The 27378-nt window shown below is 42.8% G+C and overlaps 1 protein-coding gene across 4 annotated transcripts in view; it reads left to right on the top strand.

Annotated features, from left to right (window-relative positions):
* Positions 1-27378, top strand: part of ZNF365 (zinc finger protein 365) — a 105975-nt gene that overhangs the window by 62982 nt on the left and 15615 nt on the right. For 3 of the 4 annotated variants that reach the window (XM_072628856.1, XM_072628858.1, XM_072628857.1), the window contains one exon: positions 10779-11513. In XM_072628856.1, coding sequence (XP_072484957.1) covers positions 10792-11513 — 722 coding nt within the window. In that variant the 5' untranslated portion in view covers positions 10779-10791. Of the gene's footprint in view, positions 1-5878; positions 5979-10778; positions 11514-27378 lie in introns of those variants that run through there. The other variant, XM_072628855.1, reaches the window with a different exon arrangement.

Below are 27378 nucleotides of genomic sequence, written 5' to 3'. Positions count from 1 at the left end.
CCCAAAGCCACTATATTGTTCATACCCTGTCACCCAATATCAAGCATCTATCCCAACAAAGTTAAGACCAGAGGGAAAGAACCCATATATACAAGAGTAATGAGAGTCATGCTTTTGGTAATAGCAAAGAACGGGGAAGAAAATTGGGTGTCCACCAGTTGAGGAAAGGATGAACAACTGCAATGGACTACATGCTATTAAAAAAGATGATAACGGATTCAGAGAAACACAGAAAGCCTTCTCTGAACTGATGCAGATTAATCTGCATCCAAACTTTGATTTGAACTGAACATCAATCTGAACAGAACAGAACCAGGAAAGCCATCATAACAATGCAAAGGAAAATAGCTTTGAAATTTCTCAGATCTCTGATGAAAGTAGGAAAGGTTGATGCCAGATAAACTAACCAACTCCTTGACAAGAAGGTAATAAGCTAGAGATGCAGAATTGAGCTTTGCACTTTCCAGCATGGCTAATGTGTTCATATCTTTAATGGACCCTATATATTAGTTACAAAGGAGAGTTTCTACTTTGGAAGTCAGTGATGGTGGTAATGGGAGATTTGCCGAAATAAGAAGATAATCATCTAAAGATTTTTAAAAAATGAACAGAAGAAACAAAAAAATGTGCAAGGGGAACAAACAGCAGTTTTGTTACTGCCTTGTTAAATTGAACATACACGCACATATATGCATATACACAGATATGTATTTCTCATAAAAAAACCTATATGTAACAAGTTTTATAAACAAACCTCCTTGTTCATTGTATATTGAAATGTCTGTTCATGGTTAAGTTCATAATGAAACAAAAATTTTAATTTTAATAAATGTACCCAAAGTTGTTATAAAAACATATTATCAAAAAAAACACATGAGTAGAAAAGATGGCAGAGATATTTATTAGGAGCAAAGCTTCACAGGGAGGGGATTCTACTGTACATTCTACTGGTAAACTCAGGCACAGTCAAGAGACAGGGAGAGGAAAATTTGCAGCAAGGCAGAGGGGCCCCTGGGGGAGCAGACTATGGAAGGATGCCAACAAAAATTGAACAGGATAATCCAGTATATCAATTTTCTATTTTCTCACTTTATTCTCTCTTGCTGGAGATCTACAATGTTTCCAGATTTTCACAATTATAACTGTTACTATTCTAAGTATCTTTGAACAGTTTTCTCCTCCTTTGTGGAAAATGTACAATGTCATTATTAAATAAATCATTACTACCAGAATATTCTGTCAGTTTGCTCTTCAAAAATATTGTATCTACTTGTAAGTCTGCCCAATACATTTAAATGTGCCTGTTTCTTTACAATCTGCCCAGCATTTAATTTGTCATTTTTGTTAATTTTTCCCAAGCTAGCACAATTTGAGGGTTGCTGAAAACCTTTGTTTCTTTGACTGCTAGGGAGGCTGAACATTGTTTCAAGTATACTTTGTCTTCAAATTACAATATCATAAGATCATAGATTTGGAACTAAAAGGAAGCTTAGAGGTCTTCGAGTACAATCCTTTTCTTTTTTCAGTTTGCAGATGTGAAAACTGAGGCATAGACAAGTTAAGAGATTAGCTGAGCTAGGGTTCATGGTCACAGAAACAGCATTTGAAACAGTCTTCTTGACTCCAAATCTACTTCTCTGTCCACCATGACTCCTTGGACCTTTTCTATATTGGGTATTGCCCTTGAATATTTAATTAGTTCCTTGTAGGCTGCCGACCTTGTTAACAATTGTAATAGCTGACATTTATATAGTGTTTAAAAGCCTGCAAGGCATATCATCTCATTTGAGCCTCAGGCCAACCCTGTGAGGCAAGGGCTACCATTATCCTTATTTTACAGATGAAAAAACTGAGGTTTGGGGAAATTAAATGGCTTGTATAGAGTCATCCAACTCCTAATCTCTAAGGCAAGGTTTGAACTCCTGACTCCAAGTTTAGTGCTCTGTCCTAATCTATCAGTAGGATCTGTGTTCTTATCATAGTTTGGAAGTTTTCCTCCAAGGATGCCAATTCCATCCATGCCTGCCCATTGGGAGCCTCTGTCTCCCACATCTTCCCATCAGTTTGAAGGGGTGGGGGTCCAGCTGAAGGGGCGGAGGTCTGGCATCTCTTCCCATCATACCATTCTTGGTGGTATCTTTTCTTCCTGCTTTTCTTCTCCTTGATAGTATAGTGGAAACTCTTCACTCCTCCATATTATGCCTTCTTTGTGACCCTGTGAGTGACATCTATTTTTTACCTCTTTGGAGACCATTTTTGCTAATTATACAAACACAAGCTCTTCTAGTACAAACACAAACCACAGTGTGTGGGATGGCTCAGGTCCCTACATAAATCAATTACTCAGAGACCTCTCAAAGTGATGACAGAAAAGAGATTTATTCGATTCTTGAGAAGCGGGGCTAACCTGTAGGAGTAGGAAAGCCAAAGACAAAGAAAAGGCAGTGATTTATATAGACTCTAACGCAAGTCCCTCCCCCCGCCACTGACCATTATTCTCATTAGCTAAGAATATGATCTTACATTCTAGACACGAAATCTAACCAATCCCTTTTGAAATGAAGACATTGAAGAATTAGGTAAACTTTATCCAATCATTGAGACCCTAATGTACTATACAGTTTTATATCCTTCTATGGAATTATTCTGTTCTAAAAACATAGTAACCTTGAGTCTCTCAGTCTTACCTCACCCCTGGGAGAAGAATTACAATCTGAGAAGTCTTCACTAAACATATCCCACTCAACAGCAAACTGCCTACTGTGGGTAGAACATTGCATTAAGTGCTAAAGAAAATACAAGGTTTGGCTAAAACAAACTTCCTGTCCTCAGGGGATCAGAAAATTATAGTTCTGCAGCTTTAAGAGACTTCTAAGGCAGAGAGACTTAGACTTTTGGATAAATCTTGGACCCCTCTGACAGTCTGGTGAAGTCCACAGAGCCTCTCTTAGGATAACATTACTAAAAGCATAGATTAAACCCATGGGATTACAATGGAAATCAATTATATTGAAACAGCAAAATACGTACGTAAAAAAACCCGATTCATGGACCTCTCATTAAGAATCTCTCCCTTTTGAGGTCATCTAGCTCTCCTCTTATGTATGTATGTATGTATGTATGTATGTATGTATGTATGTATGTTTGTATGCATGTGTTTTACAGATGGCCCAGGGAAATGAAGTGACTTGCCCAAGGACTGATTTGAACCCATGTCATTCTACTCCAGATTTCGTATTCTTCCGTCTGTGGCAGTAGGGGATAAGACACAAACACAACTAATTATAAGGTAGAATAAGATGTGCATTTATAATGAATAACAAACAGACTGAAGAGTTACAAAACAGGGCTACATGAGTACCGAATAACTAAGTCTTTACGAAGTGGGGAATTCAAGAGAGGCTTCCTGGAGGAGCAAGAAAGAGATGTTCCCTGCTCCCCTCAAAGAGCAGTGAGCTAGCTACAGTTTTAAAATGAGTTGGAAATGAGTCATAAGAGCCACACCCACTGCCATCCATTAAAAACCAACTATGATTTTGTAAAAATGAGTCAAAATATAGATTGACCTTCACCTCAAATAAAATAATTTAAACAGGAATATTAATTAAAATGTCATACCGCAGTGGGGAACGTTAGCCTAGGACTTCGTTTCACCAAATGTATTGAGTGTCTTTTGTGTGCAAGGCAGGGGCTGTGTGAGGTGGGAGATCTTAGCCAACAGCACTAACCAATGAGTGGCTAAGCACTTTAGGTGGAGCAGTGGACAGTCTTCAACCAAGAGTCCGGAAGATCTGAATTAAAATCCTACTTCATATACTTCCTGTGTAACCCTAGGTAAATCCTCTAATCACTCAGCCTCAGTTTACCTCTCAGTAAGATGGGGATAAAAATACATAGCACCCCTCCTCCACAGGGCTTTTAGGAGGACTTAGAGAAGATAAAATATGTAAAGTGCTCTGGAAACCTTATATAGTGCTAGCTATTATCTTAAGATAAGTCTTAGGAAGTTTCCTGAAGTTCAGGGATGTCATGAGGATCAACCAATCAACAAGCATTGATCAAACAGTTCATTGAAACAATAAACATTTATTAAGCTCCTACTGTTGTTGTCCCTTATCTTTTGTTCTCCAAGCAGACCTATCATGTGCTAAGCACAGTGGACAGTCCCTACCCTCAATGAGCTTCTACCTGTCAAATGTTGGGAATACAAAAACACAAAAGAGAAAATGGGTTTTTGCCTTCAGGAAGTTTAATTCTGTTGGAGAAACCGATATGTGACATGCAAGGGAACATACAAAATTAGATATAATTTTGGGGGAAAGGCGCTGGAAGGGGAATGGCAAGAAAAGTTTCATGCAGAAAGCGAAGCTTAAACAGCCTTGAAGGGATCTAGAGATTCTGAGGCAGAAGTTGGGAGGAGGTACATTCCCAGGCAACGGAGACAGTGCAAAGGCATGGTGATGGGAGATAGAGTATTCTAGTAGGAAGAAGAGTTAGAAGACCAGTTTGGCTGGACTATAGTGTTCCTGAGGAGAAGAACACAGGAGAAAAGCTAAGTTGGGTAGAAGTTGTGCGGGGCTTCAAATGACAAACTCAGGAATTGATATTTGAACCTAGAGATAAATTAATAAGTTGGAGTTTATTGGTGAAAGACTATTAGGATCAAATTGTTGAAAACCTGTGGCGGGGCTGTAGGGTGGAGAGAAGCACTGAACGTTGAGTTCTGCCAGTTTCTGTCAGTGCCCACATGCAGGTCACTTAACCCTCAGGTCTCGGTGTCTGCATCTAAAAGAAGAGGGTTGGTTTACCGGGCCTCTGGGGTTCTATGATCCTATGCACTTCTTGATTCTCCGCCAGATCTCTAAGATACCATCTGCCTCTCTCAGGGCTGGGCATACAAAGCTGAGAAAGTCCCTGCCTCCAGGAAGCTTACATTCCTCTAGGGAAAAATAATATGTCCTAGATATAAATTCCAAGTCTGCCACTCATCACCCCTGAGACCTTAAACATGTCATCTCCTCTCTCTGAGCCTCAGTTTCCTTCTCTGTAAAATGTAGGAGTGGGGCTAGATGGCTTCTAAGGTCGCTTCTATCTCCTCATCCAAGGAGCTCCGTACAGGCCTAAGCTCCGGGAGAGAAGCCCCAAGGAGCAGCATCGATCATCATAGATTGGGAAGGCTTCTCGAAGAGGAGGTCAACATTGGGAGAGGGGCAAAGGCCTCTGAGGCCTGGGATGGACCTTTTGAGGGAAAAGGCCCCCGATGCTCTGGCCGAGGGATCTTTGAGCGCCATTCTTATCCTGGGGGGTTAGCTTCGGGCTGCCTCTGAAGTTAGCCTCCCTGGGTACCCGCACCACCTCAGCCCGTCCGACTCCTGCCTTCTGCCCGGGTTTGGGTGGCTGCACCCCTTCCTCTTTCTTCCCTAGGCCCCAGCATCCCAGCCCGTTCTGGCTGCGTCCAGCAGGTTCCCCGCTCGGCGGCCGCCTCCTGAGCGCCCTCCGGGCAGGGTTGCCAGCCTTGAGCACGGCAGTCAGTGCCTCGGTCCTGCTGTCTGTCCGGCGCATCCCGCGTCCCTCACAGTCCAAGGCCTGAAGCCGGGGAGGGGGCGGGCGGGAGCGCGGACGCCGCCGGGGTCAGCCTGGCTCAGGTCTAGCGCGGCCGAGCACGGGGTCCCCCGGTCCCTCCCCCGGTCTCGTCCGCCTGCTCGGCTCCCCCCGCCCCCAGCTCTCCCGCTTCCCCCTGATGCTGGCCGTGGCCAGCTCGCCTCCATCCCGCCTGCCAGCCCCTGCCGCCGCCGTAGCCGCCGCCGCACGCTCCGCCCTGGGCGCCGCTCGGGCCTCGCCGCGGGGGGGTTCGGGGAGGGAGGGCGTCAGTGCAGCGGGGTACCGGGCTTTGCCTGATTTACGGCTCTGCTGAAAAGCCCTTCCACCGAGCCGGAGCCGCAGCCGGAGCCCCGGCCGCCGCCGCAGCAACAAGTCTGGTAAGTCCGCCGCTGCGGAGGCTGCAGAGGCTGCCGAAGCTGCAGCAGCTGCGCGTCCTGCCGGGGGTGGCGAGGCACCGGCTGGCCCTGCACAGCCCGCCTGGCACAGCCCACCCTGTGCGGACCGGCTCCTGCCGGATGGCCCTGCACAGCCCGCCTGGCACAGCCCACCCTGTACGGACCTGCTCCTGCCGGGTGGCCCTGCACAGCCCGCCTGGCACAGCCCACCCTGTGCGGACCGGCTCCTGCCGGGTGGCCCTGCACAGCCCGCCTGGCACAGCCCACCCTGTACGGACCTGCTCCTGCCGGGTGGCCCTGCACAGCCCGCCTGGCACAGCCCACCCCGCATGGCCTGGACAGGCTCTGCCCAAGGGGGTGGGATGGATAGCCGGGGGCCCTGCTGGGGCCAGGGTAAGAGAGGGACCGAAATGGGGGCAGGGTGCACCAGCAGCTGCAGAAGCGTTGGCAACGGGCTATTTAGGTTATTCGGGTACCCTGGGCGCCCAGCCCCCAAGAACCCGAGCCCACACTCGGCAGCGCGGGCGAAGGAGATGGGGATTGGGCAGCCCACACCGGAGACAGTCACTGCTGCCTGCTCGTCACCCTTCCTTCCCAGCAGCACCGTTCCCTTCTCCTCCTCCCCCTTCTCTAGCAATCCAGGGGAAATCGCCATAAAACCACTGGACTGATGTTCCCTCCTGCCCCTGGATCGCTGTGTGCACTCCTGCATGGATCAGAACATGTGACGTCTTCGGCTTTTTTTTTCTTTTTCCAGCGAATGCTTTTCCTTTAGCCTGATATCTTCTTCTCTACTAGCAACCCCCCATTCATTCACCCACCGCCCCGAGAGTCGGTCAGGTCAGCACACGAAGGCACTGTCCTTATGACAACCCCTCCTCTCCCCATCTTCCCCTGTTCCAGTCCCAGTGCACCTTCGCATTTTCTCTCAGCAAAGCTAGCCAATACATGAGTCGGTTACAAGCTTTCCCTCTGGATGCGCACAAGTCAATTCGTCTGGAGAGTGTGACATGCCAGCTGTTTGAGGCTCCCTTGCAGCCCTGAATGTTTCTGGAACTCTTGCTGAGGCTGTGCCATTCCCTAGCCAAGATTCTTCATGCATGTTAAATTGGGGGTAGAGACCATTTACCTGCCGAGTAAGGTCTGGGCACAGTTTGGGGTTGCTGCCAAGGTGAATAGCGTTAATTCCTATAAGAAAACATGAGCTGCTAGTTATTGAGTCTTGTTGGAGAACTGCCTTTAACAAACTGTACACCTGGGGAGAGTCCTATTTAAAGTTGGAAAGGATCCCAGGGGTCATCTGATTCGATCACCTCCTTTACAATAGTAGTTCCCATTTCTGTAGAGCCTGGGTTCCTAACCTGATGGTCAGGTGACAACTTTCAGGGGTCTCCCTGAAACTAGATGATTAAAGAAAAGACATCTCTATTACTATTATCGTTTTTTACTAACTTTTGGTCTCCTTTGTCAATCAGTCAGCTAGCATTTATGAAGTGACTACTTTGTGTCAGGCACTCTGCCAAGTACTGGGAGATACAAAAAAAGGCAAAAGACAGTCAGGGCCTCAATGATGTCACAGTGAGAGAAAAATGCAAATAACTGTGTAGAAAGAAGAGATACTCTGGACAAACTGGAGGTAATCAACCTGGGGAAGGCATTAACATTTAATGGTCACCAATGTACATTTACTCTGAGAAAGGGCTAGAGATGTCACCAGACTGTCAAAGTGGTGCACAGCAAAAAGCAATTTAAGATCTCTTCTACAGAGCCTGAGGATTTGCAGATTTGTCATTTCTCTTTCATGAGTGAGAATGCTTAGATTCCTGAAGATCAAATGACTTGCCTAAGGTCATATGGGCCAAGTCAAGATTTGAACCCAGATTCCAAATACATGACTCTTTCCCCAGAATACTCCCATAGTGTTCAATGAGTATTTGTTCAGCCCATTCCATGGTGCAAGAACTGAGTTAAAGACCAGGGAAATAAAGACTAAAGTCCCTGCCTTATATTCATTCCCCTGTCTGGATTGTGGGCAGATGGCATGGTTTTTCATTTGTTTGTTTGTTTGTTTTGGCTCTGTTACTTAGTTGTTTCTGACTCTTTATGCCCCAATTTGGGCTTTTCTTGGCAAAGATACTAGAATGGTTTGCCATTTTCTTCTCCAGTTCATTTGACAGATGAGGAAATTGAGGCAAATAGGGTTACATGACTTGTCCAGGGTCACACAGCTAGGAAGTATCTGAAGTCACATTTGAACTCAGGTCTTCCTGACTCCAAATGAGGCCGCATGTGGTTGCAATAATTCAGCGATATTAAATTGACATTTGTTGAACAAAGAACGTGACCCAATCAAAGGCCTCCTTTGTTGAGAGCATTCATCTCTAGAGGACTCCATACTTTCAGAACTGTTTGTACACTTTGGATGCTCTTCAAAGTCCAAGGTGCAGAGGCTTTTCTTCCTATTGTCATAAGCAAGGCTCTGCCTGAGGCTGAAAAGATGAAATTTGCAGGTTCAGGAGTTACCATTGGTTCTTTGTCTCATCACTCATTATTATTATTTAAGATACTGCTTACACTTGGGAAAAGACAGCTGAGCTTGCTTTTCTCAAGACCTATTTTGAAAACAAATGTGTTTTCAGTAGACAACTGTCCCCACTTTGTCTGCTTCATTACTCCAATATTTCTTCACTTTGTATGCATGACTATCAGTCTGGATCAGCAAAGTGAGCTGGGGCCTTCTGTCTACTGGGAAGGAACCTGGGAAGCCAGACATAGGATTCTGATTCCAGTCCTGCCAAAGGGGTGTCCTAGCAGGTGTCCTGAACGGTAGCAGCCTGGGGTTCCAAGCCCTGAAATGAACGAAGGACGCGCCTCAACCAAAGGCATCCTTTTTATGTTCATTTTCCTTCAGGGATCGGAGCAAGATACCTCTAGTTGCCACAGTTCATTGTAACTGAATTGACATTTGTTGAATTGAACAGAATATGTACCCTAACCAGACGTCTACTTTCATAAATTTAATCAGTAAAGAACTTTGTAAACTGGTACATGCCATAGAAATGTGATGAATCATCACTATTGGTCAGTGTCTCCAAGTTCACATCTGTAAGGTAGATGGATAATATTCCCTTTATCTTGAAAATGAGATAATGGAAACAATAGGGTTTTGAAAGCTAACAAAACCTCACAATGCAATAGTAGGAGTCAACATGTATATTTTACTTCTATCTCATTTTATTTGGTACTCAGAATATCAGGGTATGAGAAGCAGTAGATTGAGACCAGTCTTAAAGCCAAGACCTGGGTTCAGGTGCTACCTCTGGTATGTGCTGGTTCTCTTACCCTGGGCAGATGCAATCACATCTCTGTCCGCTGGGAATATTCTAAGAACTAAGAGGTTCTGACCTACTTCGGGAGAGGGAGTTTCCTTCCCTGGGAGTTCCCTATTTATACCAATGAAATCACAATCCAGTCCCTATCCCTGTCCCTGCTCAAAATAACCCTGTAATATAAGTGTTGCTGGTAAGCTTCGAAAAGTCTGCACCTGTGAATCCCTCCATGTAGGGAATTCCCTGAGTGTAAGATCTTGCCATCTTACCCATAGCTTCTTGTCTCAGAAAGTTGGCTAGGGACACATAGAGATTAGAGTCAGGATGTATCAGATTCAAGACTTGGACCTAGTTTGTCAGACTCGAAGGCCTGCCTTCTATCCAGGATCCCATATTGCCTGTCTAGATACAGGCATTTATTTGATCTACATTTTGTAGATGAGGAACTAGATGCTCACAGAGGTCTCCCTCCTCATTGACACCTCCTGGGTCCCCTAGCTCCTTCCAAGTGCCAGCTACAAATCCCATCTCCCGACAGGAAGCCTTTCTCAATCCTTCATTCTAGCACCTTCCCTCTGTTGAGTATTTCCATTTTGTTTTGTTTGCATGTTGTGTTCTATTAGGTTGTGAGTCCCTTGACTCGCAGGTACTGTCTTTTTCCTCTTTTTGTGTCCCCATCCCTTGGCACAGTGCCTGGTGCACAGAAGGTGCTTAATAAGTGTTTATTGTCTGACTGGTTGGTAGGATCAGGGTTTGACCTTGAGTGCTGATTCTGTCTCATACTTGTTCCAGTATGCCCCAGATGTCTCCCAAACACAGGTGCATAGTTTACCATTTTGTCCTGGGGGATTTCTGCTTTCCAGAATTGTAAGGTCCTCCTTGTACCATAGAGGAAATTGTCTGAGTGAGCCATAGTGTTAGCATTCAAATAATTGAAGAGAGGACGGACCGAGTAGACAATATTAGGAATCAGTTTGGAGAGAAGTGTTTCTGAAGCTGACATTCATTCATTCTCTGTAACTACTGAATTCAAAGCCTCCAGAACCCCCAAACTCTAACTAGCTGCACTTTGCCCACTGTAGGTCTCCTCCTTATTTGTCAAGAGGAGGTGGTTGGACTGGGTGTCCTCTGAGGTCCCTTCCACCTTGAGATCTCTGATCTATGACCCACTCCAGGGATTCTTGTGTCATGGGTGCCTTTGATAATCTAGTGACACCTGGGGGCCCCTTCTCAGAAGTCTTGAAAATTCACTCAATAAAATACCCAGGATTTCAAAGGAAACCAATTGTATTGAAATATTGTTATCAAAATATATTTTGAAAATCCAGTTCTAGATTAAGAATCCCTGACCTTGGTAATCTCTAAGGTCTATTCCAGCTCTGATATCCTGCATATCTGTGGCATTGGAATATACATAGAAACTCTTTGGTCTTTCTCTTCATCCCTCTTCCAGGATTTTTAGAGTAATGCAACAGAAGGCTTTTGAGGAAAATAGATACCCCTGGCAAGAGTCATTTGAAAATGTTGCTGTGTGCCTACCGTTCCGCTGCCCACGTTGTGGGGACCATACCCGCTTTAAAAGCTTGTCTTCCTTGAGGGCCCATCTGGAGTTCAACCATAGTTATGAAGAGAGGAGCCTCATGACAAAATGCAGCCTTTTTTCTCCCCTCAAAGACCCAGACCTGATCACTTCATCAGAGCCCCTGAAATTGGGCAGTGGTAGCCAAGTGGTCAAGCAGAAATCGAGCTATGTGAACTTGTGTAATCTGTCCCGGGAAAACCTGAAGGAGAGGAAGTCCCTCCAGGTGGTGGCAGAGAGACCTGTGTCTTTCCTGCCCATCTACACTTCTATAGACTCCTTGAGTGGCCCTAGGTCCAGCCCTGGGCTGCCCACCCCGGATGCCAAAGCTTCCTTTGAGGCCCATGTGAGGGAAAAGTTCAATCAGATGGTTGAGGCAGTGGACAAGACCATCGAGAAGAGAATTGACAAGCTGACCAAAGAGCTCGCACAAAAGACGGCAGAACTTTTGGAAGTCCGGGCAGCTTTTGTGCAGCTGACTCAGAAAAAGCAGGAAGTTCAGAGGCGAGAGAGGGCCTTAAACCGGCAGGTGGACGTGGCGGTGGAGATGATCGCTGTGCTGAGGCAGCGGCTTACTGAGTCGGAAGAGGAGCTTCTCCGGAAAGAAGAGTGAGTGGCAAGGGCAGGAGGGGGAGGGTCTGGGCTTCTAGAATTGGGAGATGGGTTTTCATTCCCAATGACCTGAGGGTGTGTGGGCAGCAAAGTCCTTCTTGACTTAAGGAGACATCTAGGGATGAATTCTTTGCCACTATTCATTCTAGCAGTTTCTAAACCTGGCATGAGTTGGAATGGATAAATTGGAGGTATGGGCAGGAATAAGTACCCTATACCCATAGAGTGACACCTAGGTGGCACAGCAGATAGAATGCTGGACCTGAAATCAGGGAAGACCTGAGTTCACATGTGGCCTTAGATACTTACTAGCTCTGTGATCCTGGGCAAGTCACTTAACCTTATTTGCCTCAGTATCCTCATCTATAAAATGAGCCAAAGAAAGAAATGGCAAAACCCTCCAGTATCTTTGCAATGGACACAACTGAAATGACTGAAGAACAAAATTACCTATAGGTCACCATGAATTTTCTAGAGCAAATGAGGCCAACTTTACTGCTGCTTCAGGTAGGAAGATGGGCAAGGGAGGGGGAGGAGCACTACTGAAGTCCTTAAATACAACCCTGTGTGCCCTGCCCTAGTTACTGTTCTTTTCTCCATTTGCTTTTCTGTTCCCATAAATCATTTTCCTCCTGTTTAAAATGACAGAATTGAACTAGATCTAGATTTCTATGCTCCCTCTTAGTAGGAATAATTAATACTTCTAGGACCTATGATTTTGTCTTTTGGGATCCTCTTTCTACTGACATAAATCATGACCAGTTTGGTCCAAGGAAAAGAATGCTGGATTTGGAGTCAGGAGCGTTGGATTAGAATTCTGTTTCTACTACTTCCTCTGTATGTGGGCCTTTGGTTCCTTATCCACACAGGGAGCAGACTGGACCGGTGGGGGGCCTCACCTCTTAAACTATGATCCTATAACTTTTCTGTGACTTCCTGGGTGGTCTTTGAGAGATCCTCCCTCCATGAAAGTTCCCTGACATTTCATTGTGGGGGTAGGGGTGACCCAATGGCTATAGTGCTCAGCCTGATCCATTTTTTAGTAAAATAGCAATTGTCTATAAATGATGTTAGTGGTCTCTTAATGACCAAAGACACTAGAGTTAAGAATGATAAGATCTCTTAGAGTGATTGACAAGTTGACAAAGCAAGATTTCAAGCATCATAGGTATATCTTCTGATTGGCTGGATGATTCCGTGAGGAGGTGGGATAAATGTCCTTTCAGCTCCTTTCTATTACATCATTGGGAGATGAGATCAGTCCTCAGGTGATGGGGAGTGGTCATCAGGCAATGAAATTAGTCCATAGGTGATGGAATCAGTTGAAGGCATGGAAATACAGCAGTTTAAATTGATGGAATTGACTTTTATTTTGATTAGGTTTCTCTAGAAAGTGGGTGATGGGGGGAGAAAGAGGGGCTTGTTCTCTAAAATTTGGATTCTGTCAAAAGGCTACACTTAAAGATTTAGAAGGCCGCAGGTCCCCCACCCCTGGGTGAAGAGTATTTCTCTAGTAGAATGTTTCTTGTGGATAAGTGCTGCCTTATTTCTGTGTGTGTATTCCTGGTGCCAGCTCAGTGCTTGATCCTTATTAGGCATTTAATTTGTTTGTTGTTTGTTCTTCATTTTCAACGAGAATCAGTGACATCCTGGGGTGATGCCTTGGCTCTTGTGTGAACCGGACTTCAATGAGGTACACTTGTACAAAGTCATCAGCCTCACTCTCTCTTCCTGAGTCATCAAAGTCCAGTGGCAGGACAAGGATCAAGCCAGCCACTGATGGTGCAGGATGTAGGGGATGACCTTGGCATCTTTGATGCCTGACTAAGCTCTACCTGCTCCACAGAGCCTGCTTCAGCTGCCTTCATGGCTGTTGGAATGAATTGTCCTCATCTACTCCTTCCAGTGGAGTAAGTCTTCACACTCTTGGAGTAGGCACCCTGCTAACTTAGCAATGGCTTTGAGGTCTGTCCATTACCCTCAACCTAATTTAGCCCATCTGCCAAGATGGCTTATGGGGGTGTGGCAGCTCCTCAGGCTACAGCATCTTAGAGCTACAGGTGAGAGTGGGTAAAAGGTGGATACCAAAAGTGGGGGAGCAGCCCTGAAAAGAGTATGGCAAGTCCTCACGCCAGTGGTGCTAGTCCCTCCTGAACACTTCAGACACCCCTAAGCACTTAATACTTGTTTGCTGAATATGGAAGTAGATGAAAAGCAATGTGCTAAACTCTAGAAATATGAAGATGAAACAAAAACAGCCCCTGCTCTCAGAGAGCTTTCACTGTATGGGAAGAGATGGAGCTTGTCAACCCAGAAGAGCTAATAGCTAGCATTTATAGCATGCTTTAAGGTTGACAACATTCCTGTACACACATACACACACACACACACACACACACACACACACATATCCATTACCTCATTTGCTTTCCAAACAACTCTGAGGTAGGTGCTATTATCAGCCCCATTTTACAGGTGAATTGACTTGCCCCAAGTCATACAGACAGTAAATATCTGAAGCAGGATTTAAATCTAGGTCTTCTGCCTCTAAGCCCAATGCTCTAACCACTATATTAATAGATGCCTCAAAATACATACAATAATTTGAGAGGGGGAGAGCTACATTTGGGAGTGGGGAGAATATCAGGAAAAGCTACCCATGGGTGACACATGAACTGAACCTTGAATTAATTTAAGAATTCTAAGGGGGAGAGGTGAGGATCTTAGCCTGGAGACCTCAAGAAATGAGTGTGTTGTAGGGATGGGAGGCTGGCTGAAAAAGCACAGAGACTGAGATGGAGAATCAAAGAGAGGTCAACTTGTCTAGGAGATGGGGTGAATGAAGGAGAATAATGTGAGATAGTCCTAGAAAGGAAGGCTGGAATCAGACTGGGGAGGGCTGCAAGTGCTTTCTGTGGGAATAGTTTCTCCCAGTTTTATAATGGAAGAATGATGGAAGGCATTGTCTTCTTTAAAATGCAATAGCAAAGGAAAGCACTTCGTGGTTTTTTAAAATTGTTTCCTGGAAAGGAAACATCCTTCTGGACAGATTCACCTCAAAGCTGAAAGACCAGACCCATAACTAGTAGTAGTGCAGATTGGGCCAAGGAGGGCAAAATTTCTCTCAAACGAACTGTTTAATAACAAATTCACTTCGAAGTTGGTGTGGGAAAGAGACCTCAGGATACTATGGGACAGCTTCAGAGTAGGTATTGGGGTGAATTGGAGGAGCAGAATTTTTTGTTGTTGCTGAAGCTGATAGCACCCTCGAAACTGTATTGCCCCATGAAAAAGTGCTGATTGCACTGCCTTAGTTATAGCTCTATGAAGGCACAGAATTCGTTTTTACGTATTTGTACAACAAAGAATTTCAAGTTTAATTATAAATATACAGCTAATGCTCCCGTTAGGCACAGACAAGTCAGGTTAAGCCAGAAGGCATTTATTTAGTGCTTAATATGAGACAGGCACTGTGCCATACTCTGGAGATGAAGAGAAAGGCAAAAAACACTCCTCGCCCTCAAGGAACTTAGATTGAAATGGAGGAGATGACGTATAAATAAGAAGGTATATACACGCTATATTCTAGGAGACCGATCATAATTTCATTAGGGAACATACTCAGAGCTGGGGCAGGGGAGGGCTTTGGAGAAAGATCTCCTGAAAAAGGTTGGGTTTGAACTAAGAACACATCTTTAAGAACTGAGTTTTCAAATAATAAGTTTAATAATTGAATAATTTGAAATATTAGCTTTCACTGTTGAACTAAGAGAGAACAGAACAAATATGGAAATTAATTCTATTTCCTTACTACCAATTTGTCACTTCCATATTTTCTTCCTTTCAAAATCTGACACCTAAATCAATTCAATTTTGTTGTTGTTGAGTAGTTTTTCAGTTGTGTCTGACTTCATAACCTCATTTGGAGTTTTTTTAGCAGAAATACTGGAGTGCTTTGGCATTTCCTTCTCCAGCTCATTCTACATATGAGGAAACTGAGGCAAACAGGGTGAAGTGACTTGTCCAAGGTCACACAGCTAGTTAGTGTCTGAGCCCTGATTTGAACTCAGGTCTTTCTGGCTTCTGGCCCAGTGCTCTACTCATTGAACAACCTAGCTGCCCTCAATAGCACGTTAGTATGACTGTTTTCCCACAGCCTCTTCAACATTTGTCATTTTCACTTTTTTTGGTCAACTTTACCAATCAAAGGAGTATGAAATGAAACCTCATAATTGCTTTATTTTGCACTTCTTTAATCAGTAGTGATTTGGGAGCTTTTTTTTTTCACATGACTATTGATTAATAATTTCAATTTTTTCCTTTAAAAACTATCTGTTCTTATCTTTTGACCTTTTATCAGCTAGGGAGTGGTTCTTATTCTGATACATTTGAATTAATTCTTTATCCATTTTGGAAATGACATCTTTTCCAACTAAACTTGCTGTAAAGTTCTTTTTTCTCCTAGTGTGACTTTCCCCTCTAATTTTAACTTTGTCATTTTTGTTTGTGGAAAAAAATTCAGTTTTTCATAATCAAAATAGTCCTTTAATCTTCTGTGATGCCATGCTTGGTTACAAACTCTGTGACTATCCAGAAATCTGAAAGTAATTTTGTTCCTTGCTCCTCTAATTTTTTTGTGATACCACCCTTGACATATCTTTTTGAACTCAATCCTAGTATCTTGTATGAGGTACTGGACTAAACCTGATTTCTGTTATATGGTTTTCTTATTTTCCTGTTTTGTTAAATATCAAATCCTTGTCCCAGAAGGTGAGCTCTTTGAATTTATTATATCAGGTTACTATCTTTACTTTTGATTGTTGTATACCTAATCTGTCCTGCTGGTCAATCTTTGTATTACTTCCCCTGTACCAGATCATTTTGGTGATTCCTGCCTTGTGGCATACTTTGAAATCTAGTACGTCTCTGGGTGCCCCCTTTTAGAAAGGATCTTGTAAGCTAGAAACAGTCCAGAGGAGGAGAAGCAGGATATTGAAGGACTTTGAATTCAAGCCAGGTGAAGAGCAAGGAGAGGAACTGACTGATTAGTGTGGTGAAAGAGAATGGAACCTAATCTCTTTGAGGAGGGAAGACTTCCCTTTTTTGTCTCTCTATTCTCCTTGTGTAATATGGAGCCTGACACAGCTTAGATAATGAATGAATGAGTGAATGATATTCATTTTCAAAAGAATAGACTTGGGAGGGGGTCACATGACAGTTCTCTTCAAGATTTGAAGTGGACTTGTGTGCAAGGGGAATTATACTTGTTCCATTTGGTCCCAGATCCAATGGGAGGAATTTGTGAGGAAAACCTCCTTACCATTTGAGCCCCCATTAGAGAATTCCAAGCAACGATTGAATTACGCCTTGTTGACTTTGATATAGAAGGGATCCTTACTCAGTTATGGGTTCAACTAGATGGTTCCTGGGGCCCCCTCCAGCTCTGGGATGTTTGAATCCTGTGGGAGGAGGGCTTTAAAAATTTAATGAGAATTCAGTAGACAAAAAGAGGGTAAGAGAACCTTAGGGGAATAAGGAACCACAAGGACAAAGCCCAGACATGGGCAAGTATGGGGTAGGTACTGGGATGGTGAGTGTGGCTATAGCATAGATTCCATGAAGAAGGGTTAGGAATGCTGGGAAAGGGGAAAGTAGTAGCACAGGATTGTAAAAGGTGGTCTTGAATACCAGACAAAGGAGTTTCAGCTTTGCTTTAAAAGAAATAGGATTTGAGATGTGATTGTGTGTTTGTCTTTCGTTGGTGAAGACCATGCCATCAGAAAAGTAATGAAATGACTTGCACTTGACTTTGTTTTGAGTGAGGGAGAGCTGTGCAGTTCACCAGCCTCACTTCTCCTCCAGAGCCATCGGAATCCAGTGACCAGATATTCATCAGGATGACTGGAGATGACCCAGGATGAGGCAACTGGGGTTAAGTGACTTGCCCAAGGTCACACAGCTAGTGAATGTCAAATGTCTGAGGTGAGATTTGAACTCAGGTCCTCCTGACTCCTGCACTGGTGGTCTATCCACTGCACCACCTAGCTGCCCCTTGAGAGGTGATTAGGTCTGTGATGAAGGAAGACAGATACCAGATGGCAGTGTAAAGGATGGTTTGAAGGAGGAAGGGACACCTGTAATCAAGCAATCAGTAAGCATTAAAAATCTTAAGAGAAAATTGTGCAGGTAGGTGATAATGAGAGACAGGGTGAAACTGAGAATGGCAAAAATAGAGGGAAGGGAACAGATACAAGTGATGTGGCTGAAGTGGAATCAGGCTGACTTGTTGGGTAGGCATGAGAAGTAAGATATGTAGAAGAATTGACCCCAAAGATTGTTTGAAGGATCCTCAAAGTCTATAATAGAGAGTAGCAGAAAGAGTCTTAGATTTGAAGTCAGAGGACCTGGTTTTGAATGCTTGGGCAAGTAGTCACTTTCCCTCCCTGGGCCTCAGTTTACTCATTTGTAAAATGAGGGGTTAGACTAGATGACTTTATAGGATCATTCTAGCTATTCTAGCTATGATGCTTTGATAAAGCTTGTGTTATGAGTCATGGATTTTGGTGGTAGAGAAATTCAAAGCAGGCAGTAGTTACCTTGGGGAGGAGTGGACTGGAAGGTCATAAGGTGTGGTACCCTGGACTCAGAGTCCCAGAACTTATCTCTGGGATCAGATCTTAGCCCTGCCCCTTACTGGTCATGGAACTTTGGGCAAATCACCTAAACTGGTTAGGATCGCTGCTTCTCCCTCTATAAGATGATGGACATGGACTAAATGATTTCTCAGTTTCAACTTTCCATAAATGATTCCATCCCCTTCCCCCAGTGGGAACTTGGTCTTGAAGAATGGGTAGAATTTTAATGGGGAAGGGGGAGAGAGAGAAGAGCATGATGGGAAAAAGAGGAGCAATAGTACAAACAAGAGGTCTGGCCTTATAATTAGAAAGACTCAGGTTCAGATACTGCCTCTGATACACACTAGTGTGTGTCTAAGGCTGTCAGTTAATGTTTCAGTGTCCTGGTGACTCTCTTAATATTTTAAGTTATGGACAGGCTGTGGATCAGAATCAGGAGATTGAGTTTCTATGCTAGAATTTCCACACATTTATAAAATGCTCCCTCCCAATACTACTCCCAATCCTTACCTTTCCACCCCCAATCAAACCCAAGCAGACTAGGTGACAAGATGATATAAAATGGCACTAAATGTTGGAGGTAGACAGGACCTAAGAGCTCATCCAATGTGGCTTCTTTCTATAAACAGATAAGGACAATGAAGGCCAGAGAGGTTGTAACTTGCCTCAGGGGATCACTTTCTACTGTTGGAAGAGAGGAGGTCGGGCATATATTAGAAGTCACCTAGCTAGGAGCCCTAAGTAGGGGTTGGGAACTTGGTCACTGGAGGAGGAAATTCGTCCTATTGAGTTTTTACTTGAGACACCCTAAGTTTCTATCCAGCTGAAAGTATGGCTGCTGAGGGGAAGAGGCAGATCACCACAGGCAGAGATGATAGATAGATAGATCGATAGATCGATAGATAGATAGATACATACATACATACACACATATGTTCTATACAAAGAGATATAGATATATAGAGATACAGATAGATGGTGCATAGAGATATAGATAAGATAGAGAGATGATAGAGGGATTCTTTTTCTTTATTTTTTTATCTTTCATTTTTAACACAGTTCATATCACATAACACAATTCCAACTATTGGTCAGGTGATATTTCTTTTAAAGCATTTACAATATAGACCACAAATGGATTTTTCTTTAACATTAACCAACCGAGACATAAATAATAACTACGTATGCTAACTTCATAATCCTTTGACCCATTTATCTCCACACTATTACTAAGAATTAAAGGGCCCTAAGTTATTGTGTTGGTCTAGAGTTCTAAGCTTAATTTTAGACTTGACTTCGGTGTTCCCCTCCTAACAATCTGTAATTTAATAGATATGGTATTAAGCTTACAAACCTTTTGACTATAAAAAATTGCCACTAAGAGTAGGGACATTGCAGGGAAACATTATCTCCCCAACTTCATGTCAGTTCCAGGCAGGAGAGGATTGTCAGCTTGCATTCAGTGAGGCTTAGAGTCTGCCAGGTGTCAGTGGAGAAACAGAGTCAGGAGAATCCTACCTCAAGCCAGGCTGAACAGCCTCTCTCCCATCCTTCCCATGAGATCACCTTTTTCAATTCATGCCAGCATCTCACAGGCTTACTGGCATCATGGATTGGAGGCTAAGACCGCCTTTCTTGCTATCCATACCTGGAGTTAGACTCAGAAGAACAGTCACTTAATAGTCCCATAGCATCTTAAAATAGCAAGTTCCAATAGCCAGGTTTCAGATATGACTATAATTTCACATTGGCTAAGGAACGTCTTTTGAGACAAGTATTAAGGGGCTTACATGCCTTTCTATACCTGTTCTAGTTCCTGCTTAAATAACAATCATAAAATCAAGTTTATCGTTAAAACCTTAACTTTTCCATCAATGCCAAATTTTACCTGAAGTTACCTGCCTCTAGGAGACTTAGACTAAAATTCATTTTCCCAAACTAAAGATGTCTCTGATTTAGTTTCAGTAATTAATTCAGTCAGTTGTTTTAATAATAATTGCTTTTACATCACTTTGTAATATGTCCAATTTTTCTCCCCATCTCTCCCCTCCCCCACCTCCTAATACCTTGCATCCTGATTATCCCTTCCCTCAATGAGCCCTTCCTTCTATCACACCCCACCCTTCCCTTATCCCCATCTTCTCTCTATTCTTGTAGGGCAAGATAAATTTCTATACCCCATTACCTGTGTTTCTTATTTCCCAGTTATATGCAATAATAATTCTCAACATTCGTTTCTAATACTTTCTAATACTTCTTTCCCTCCCTCCCTCCCTACCCAATCCCACTGAGAAGGCAAATAATTCAATATAGGCTATATATGTGTCGTTTTGCAAAAGACTTCCATAATATTATGTTGTGTAATACTAACTAAATTGCCTTCTATTCTACTCCATCGCCCCTTATTTTTTTATTCCCTCATTTGACCTTGTCCCTTCCCCAAAGTGTTTGTTTCTAGTTACTCCCTTCTTCCATTTGCCCTCCCTTCTATCATTCCTCTCACCCTACTTGTTGCCTCTTCCCCTACTTTCCTGTCGTATAAGATAGATTTTCATACCAAATTTAGTGAGCATGTTATTCCCTCCTTAAGCCTTATGAGGAGAGAGTAGCTTCACTTTGCCCCTTTTCCCTTCTCCCTTTTCTCCACCATTGAACAAGATTTTTCTTTATCTCTTTTATGAGTTATAGCCTGCCCCATTCCATTTCTCCCTTTCTCCTCCCAGTATTTTCCTCCCTCACCCCTTAATTTTTATTTCATGTCTTTTTTTTTGGTGGATATCATCTCTTCTGATTCAACATAGCCTGTACTCTCTGTCTATGTGTGTGTGTGTGTGTGTGTACAATCCCTCCACCTACCCAAATACTGAAAAAAGTCTCAAGAGTTATAAATATTTTCTTTCCATGGAGGAATGTAAACAGTTCAGTTTTAGAAAGTCTTTTAGGATTTCTCTTTCCTGCTTACCTTTTCAAGCTTCTCTTGATTCTTGTGTTTGAAAGTCAAATTTTCTATACAGTTTTGGTCTTTTCAACATGAATGCTTGAAAGTCCTCTATATCATTGAATGACCATTTGTTCCCTTGAGGTATTATACTCAGTTTTGCTGGGCAGGCGATTCTTGGTTTTAATCCCAGTTCTTTTGACTTCTGGAATATCCTATTCCAAGTCCTTCAATTCCTTAATGTTGAAGAATATTGAAGCTGCCAGATCCGGTGTTATCCTGATTATATTTCCACAACACTCGAATTATTTCTTTGTAGCGGCCTGCAATATTTCTCCTTGACCTTGGAACTCTGAAATTTGGTCACAATATTCCTAGGAGTTTCTCTTTTTGGGTCTCTTTCAGGAGGTGATCAGTGGATTCTTTCAATATTTATTTTGCCCTCTGGTTCTAGAATATCAGGACAGTTTTCCTCGAAAATTTCATGGAAGATAATGTCTAGGCTCTTTTTTTGATCATGGCTTTCAGGTAGTCCCATAATTTTTAAATTATCTCTCCTGCATCTGTTTTCCAGGTCAGTTATTTTTCCAGTGAGGTGTTTCACATTATCTTCTATTTTTTCAAACTCTTGCTTGGTTTATCTCATAGTCATTCATTTCCCTGAACTCAATTCTCTCTTTCAGAGAACTGTTTTGTTCAGTGAGCTTTTGAACCTTCTCCTCCATTTGGCTAATTCTGCTTTTTAATGCCTCCTTCTCCTCATTGGCTTTTGGACCTCTTTTTCCAAGTGAGTTAGCCTCTTTTTAAAGGTGTTATTTTCCTCAGCATTTTTTTGGTTCTCATTTAGCAGGCTGCTAACTGGCTTCTTAAGCTCTTCTATTGCCTGAGCCAAGTTTAAGTTCACTTTGAAAGTCCTGAAGGGAAGGATCTTAACTTCCTGTGACAGTAAACCTTGTTCTTCCTCATCTGAAAGGATGGGAGGAGATACCTGTTCACCAAGAAAGTAACCTTCTATGGTTTTATATTTTTTCCCTTTTTGGGACATTTCCCCAGCCAGTTACTTGACATCTGAATCCTTTGTGAAGAGAATAGACTGAGCTGCTCAGTTGCCCTGGGCTTTGGGTGAGGGTGGGACCATCACTCAAGGCTGGAGTTTAGATCAGTTGCTCCCTACCACCAGAGGCTTTAAGCTGAGCTGCCTGAACAATGGATCTAGGTTGCTTCCTGGCCTCTACAGTCTGCTGTTGTGGCCTCTGCCATCACCTGGGGCTATTGCTTGAAAAACCCCAGTTCCCTCTTGCCCAGATGGGAATTCCTCCCCCCCCCCCCCCCCCCCCCCACTGACCTTTGGAGCTTTCTTTGTGACTTGTGGGTTGAGGTATCTGGGACCTTCCCTGCTAAGAACTCTGCCTGGAGGTCTGTTCAGGTTCTGTTCCTCCCAGTGCTACACGGCCAAGGCTGTGCTCTGCTCTGCTCACCATCCTATGAGATAGACCTTTCCTGTGAGCCTTCCAGGTTACTTTTTTCTGGAAACCTCTTTCACTCTGTTGTTCTGTGGCTTCTGCTGCTCTAAACTTTGTTGAGAGTCCTTTATACAGGTATTTTGTGGGCTGTGGGAGAAGTGCTAGAGCATATCGTCTTTCTACTGTGCCATCTTGGCTCCACCCCTGTGAGATTCTTTATTAAGTGTTTATTATGTTCCAGGAACTGGACTAACCACTGGATGTATAAATACGAACAAGACAAGAGCATTCTTGCCCTGATGGAGCTTAATTCCAATGGGGAAAGATGACACATAAAGGGGAACTGGAAGTGGGAGTGGGGGAGTCAGGTCCTCATGGAGTAGGAGGAGGAAAAGTCTGGAGGGTGAACTGAAGCCTCTGGGAGTGAGGAGAAGCATGGCAGGAGCCTTTCCTGAGACACACAAATAGGGAGGGAACACGGTTGCTGATGATTGAAGTTCCAAGGGTTGAGGGAAGCCATGTGAAAAATCCCCTTCAGATAGGTGCTACCAGAACCTTCCATGCTGCCCCATCCTGCTTGTGGCTCTGCCTGGACCCTAATTCCCGTGATTTGGAACGTAGACCTTTTCTCCCTCTCCTGTGTCCCTCAACCCAGTCTTCCAAAAGACACTGGGTTTGTAATCAGAGCACATGGCTTGGAAGATCCATTGTGGTACTTATTCCCTGTTCAACCTTGACTTTCACCTCCTTATGGTAACCTTCTCATACTATATTCTTAAGTCTACTAGTCAATCAGTAACCATTTATTAAACATCTATGTGCCAGACTTTGGGGATATAAAAAGCAAAATGAAACATTCCTTTTCCTAAAATGTTCCATTTTATTTTTTTCTTTTGAAAAAAGATCTTTTATTAGAGATATGTGCTACAGATTTTAAAATTTCCATTCTATTAGAAGAAACATACAAATATATGTTATGTATATGTAGATTGTATATATGTATGTGACATATATATATATACATTATTTATAGCTATGCACACATATACAAATTAAATGCAAAATAATATTAGGAGGGAGGATACCTAGTGCTGGGAGGAGGACAGGGATAAGGAAAGCCTTCATATAGGAGGTGCACTGTAGCTGAGCTTTGAAAGAAACCAAGTGTTCTAAGGATGCAAAGGGAGAACATTCCAGGACTTAGGAAACCCCTGGTTCTAGGAGGTGGAATGTCATGATGAGGAAGAGCAGGGACATGCCTTTAGCAGGCCCTCAGATCTGTTCTCCCTGGACTCAAGTGTGATATTGAGTTTGATTCATTTCAGAATCACCTTCACCAACACTTTCAAAGAGATGAAGGGGAAGGAGATCCTTAGGAGATACCAGAGGTGTTGAGAAATGGTGGGGCCATCAGGAGAAACTTTACAAGAAGCCCAACCCTGTGATTATCCTCATTTTCTGACAACAATTTATATTGCCATCCTCAGGAGTGTCAACGCCCAGGCAGAGTCTTATGGTGATGAACCAGACTCCATCATCGCGGACTAAACCTCTCCAGTATCTTTGCCAAGAAAACCCTAAGTAGGGTCGCAGAGAATCAGAGTGTCTGCCCTCACCACAGTCAGGGCCTCTGTCTCCATTGCTGGCCAGGCTGCCAGCAGCCAGAACTAAACCCTCCATTGTCATCTGATCCATGCAGGCCCATGTCTGTCTGGAGCAGAGGGTAAATGTTAGACAGAGTAGCTTGCTTATTTCACCAGCTCAACCCCTCTCCACTTAATTAGCTTGGACTCACACCCTCTCTGCTTAATACACAAGCAGCTCCTACCTGCCTGCCCTGGGCTGGTAAATATCTGGGCAGCAGGTTGATAAAAATTATCTCACTTTTAATTGGCTTCCCCTCTGGTTGGGTAGGGCTGGTAGTTATTTCTTCCTAACTTGCATTTATGCAAATGGGGCAGCATTGTGGTTTGTCACCTCTATCTTGCATCTGATCTGTCTTGGCAAGGGTTCAGCTAAAGTGTCAGATTTGCCCGAGGAAAGGGGCAGAACTCCTTTCTAAATTTTTCTGGACCTGAGGAGTTTTCTGTAGCCTGATTAACCAAGAGGGTGCACATGATTCACTAATACCCTGTGAGGGGTTATTGGCCAAGAGCCCCAGTTCCTTTTATCAGTCTTGAGTGGGCCATGTACTTGGTGGCAACTTTTTACTGCCCAAGGACTTATGTGATCGGTAACCAGGTTCATTTTGACCTCCAGGATTTCTCCTATTTTTTTTTTAAGTTTCCGGTTTTTGAACCTGTGCATCCAAAGAGAGTGGAAGTAGTTTTGTGGTTATTTGATGTATGTGTCTGTTAGTTATAGGGAGTTGAGGAACAAGATAACAAAGTTTAGTATAAAAAGAAAAGAGGAATACTTTTTTGGGGGGGAGCCTAACTGAATGACTCCTTTTATTTTGGTCTGAAGGTATGATTTTATTGGGATAAGGAACTCGAGAGAACAGCTGAAACAGATGGACACCTGCTCTGTAACTTGTAATCATACAAAATTGACAGGGGCCTTGAAAAGTTAGGTGACTTGCCTAGGGTCACACTGCCAGTAGGTGTCAGAAACAGGACTTGAATCAAGAGCTTCCTGATTCCCAGGCTGGTTCTCTAACCAGTGTGTCACTCTGCCTCTCAAAGATATTGACTGAATAATCAACCTAAAGCTCCTAGTGATGAGAGGGAGAATCAGTTGTGGACAGCCCATGTAGTACACAGATCTCTTCCAGATAGCAATAGAATACCAGGAAGGCTTCTAGCACAGGGGACCATGGATGGAAATTTGCACGTGGTAGGTGGATGTGGAAGGTGGTAGTCTGCAATCAGTTCAAGTCAGCAAGCCTCCATCCAGGGCCTCCTGTTAAATGCTTCACTGGGCACTGGAGAGACAAGACCAAAAGTGATGGGGGCCTCAACCACCACGGGCTTTCATTTTTTTAAAACATATTTTATTGGGAATTTAGGAATCCTTAGCCAACACAAGCATTTTACTATGTAAAGAACAAGAAAGAGGCTTGTATAAGAAAAACTGGACTTGGGGTGCTTTTTTAAAGTTAATGTTGGATGGGACAATAGAGTCACAAAATTCGTCTGTTTAGGCCTCATTCTACACGTCCTTTTTGTTTGTTCTGGAGTAGTTTTAAAATGCTTCCCTCTTTAAGAGAAAACAACTTTGAGAGCAGAAATTGGGTTTTTTGTTTGTTTGACTTTTTGGTGTCTTTCTTTGTATCCCTAAGAGCTTAACCCAGTGCCTGACCCACAGAGATGTACCCAGAAAAGGAAATGCAAAATGATTTTGGGGGAAGAGGGCTGAACACCAACAGTGGAATCCAGAAAGGCCTGTACATTATCTCCTTTATGCCTCTGTCAAGGATCTTTCCCCTTTGACAGATAAAGAAACTGAGGCTTAGGTAGGTTATATGGCCCATCTATGGTCACCCATAAATAAATAAATAGGCGATAAATGTCAGAAGTAAAATTTAACCCAGGTTATTCTGACTCTGGTTTTTAAACAAATGCATGTGTTAAGAGGTCAAGAAATGGTTTTCTGCACCTAACACCCATCTATAAAGGAAATGGTGCTGACTGCTAAGGGAACTTCATTTTCACTTTTAGGGAAGTCCAAAGACATCCTAGCTCTAAAGGTTCAGTAAGTGAAATCTGACATTGGAATCACAGGACCTGCTTTAAATCCAACCTTAAACACTTAGTCTTTGATACTGGTAATTTGGTTTTCTTCCTTTTTTAAAAAAATCAAATTAGCTAATGGTTTATCTGTTTTATAGTTTTGTTTTGTTTTTAATTTCCATTTTGGTGTTTAATGGGCATTTTTAATTCTTTTTTTCAACTTTTTTTTACTTACATGTGTAATTGTTGTCATTCTCTTTAATGAAATTATCATTTTTATGATTTGTTCTCTGATCCATTTATTCTTTAGGATTAGATTAATTCATTTCTAATTAATTTTTAATCTTTCCCTGATCCTTTATTGAAAATAATTTGTAGTAAATTATGGTCTGAAAAGGATACATTTAATCTTTCTGCTTTTATGCATTGCTGGTGAAGTTTTTATGCCCTAATACATGATTAATTTTTGAAAAGGTGTCCACATGTTCCACTGAGGAAAAAAGGTATATTCCTTTCTGTTCTCATTCAATTTTTTCCAGAGGTCTATCATATCTAACTTTTCTAAAATTCTGTTCATCTCCTTTATTGATTATTTATTTATTATTTACTTCTTTATTATTTCCTTTATGACTAGATTTATCTAGGTCTGTTGAGGTCCCCCATTAGTATAGTTTCGCTGTCCATTTCTATTTGCAAATCATTGAACTTTTCCTTTAAGACTTTGGATGCTATGCTATTTGGCATGTATATGTTTAGTATTGATATTACTTCATTGTTTATGGTACTTTTAATTTTTTTATTATTTATTTTTAACACAGTTTATAACAGATAAAGCAGCTCCAACTTTTGGTCAGGTGATACTTCTTTTTAAAGCATTTACAATATGAACCACAAAAGAAATTTTTTTCTAAACATTAACCAGCTGAGACACAAATAATATTTATGTTGCTAACTTCAACAGCTCTTGATCTAATTGTCTCCACAGTATTACTAAGAATCAAAGGATCCTAACTTGTTGTTGGTCTAAAGTCCTATGCCTAAAAGCTTAATTTTAGACTTAACCTTGGATGTTCCCCCACCAATAATCTATAATTGAATAGATCTGGTATTAAGCTTACAAACCTTTTGACTATAGGAAATTGCCACCAATAATAA

Source organism: Notamacropus eugenii, chromosome 1 (assembly GCF_028372415.1).
Source record: "Notamacropus eugenii isolate mMacEug1 chromosome 1, mMacEug1.pri_v2, whole genome shotgun sequence".
Classification (NCBI taxonomy): Eukaryota; Metazoa; Chordata; class Mammalia; order Diprotodontia; family Macropodidae; genus Notamacropus; species Notamacropus eugenii.
This window is presented reverse-complemented; position numbering and strand designations above follow the sequence as displayed.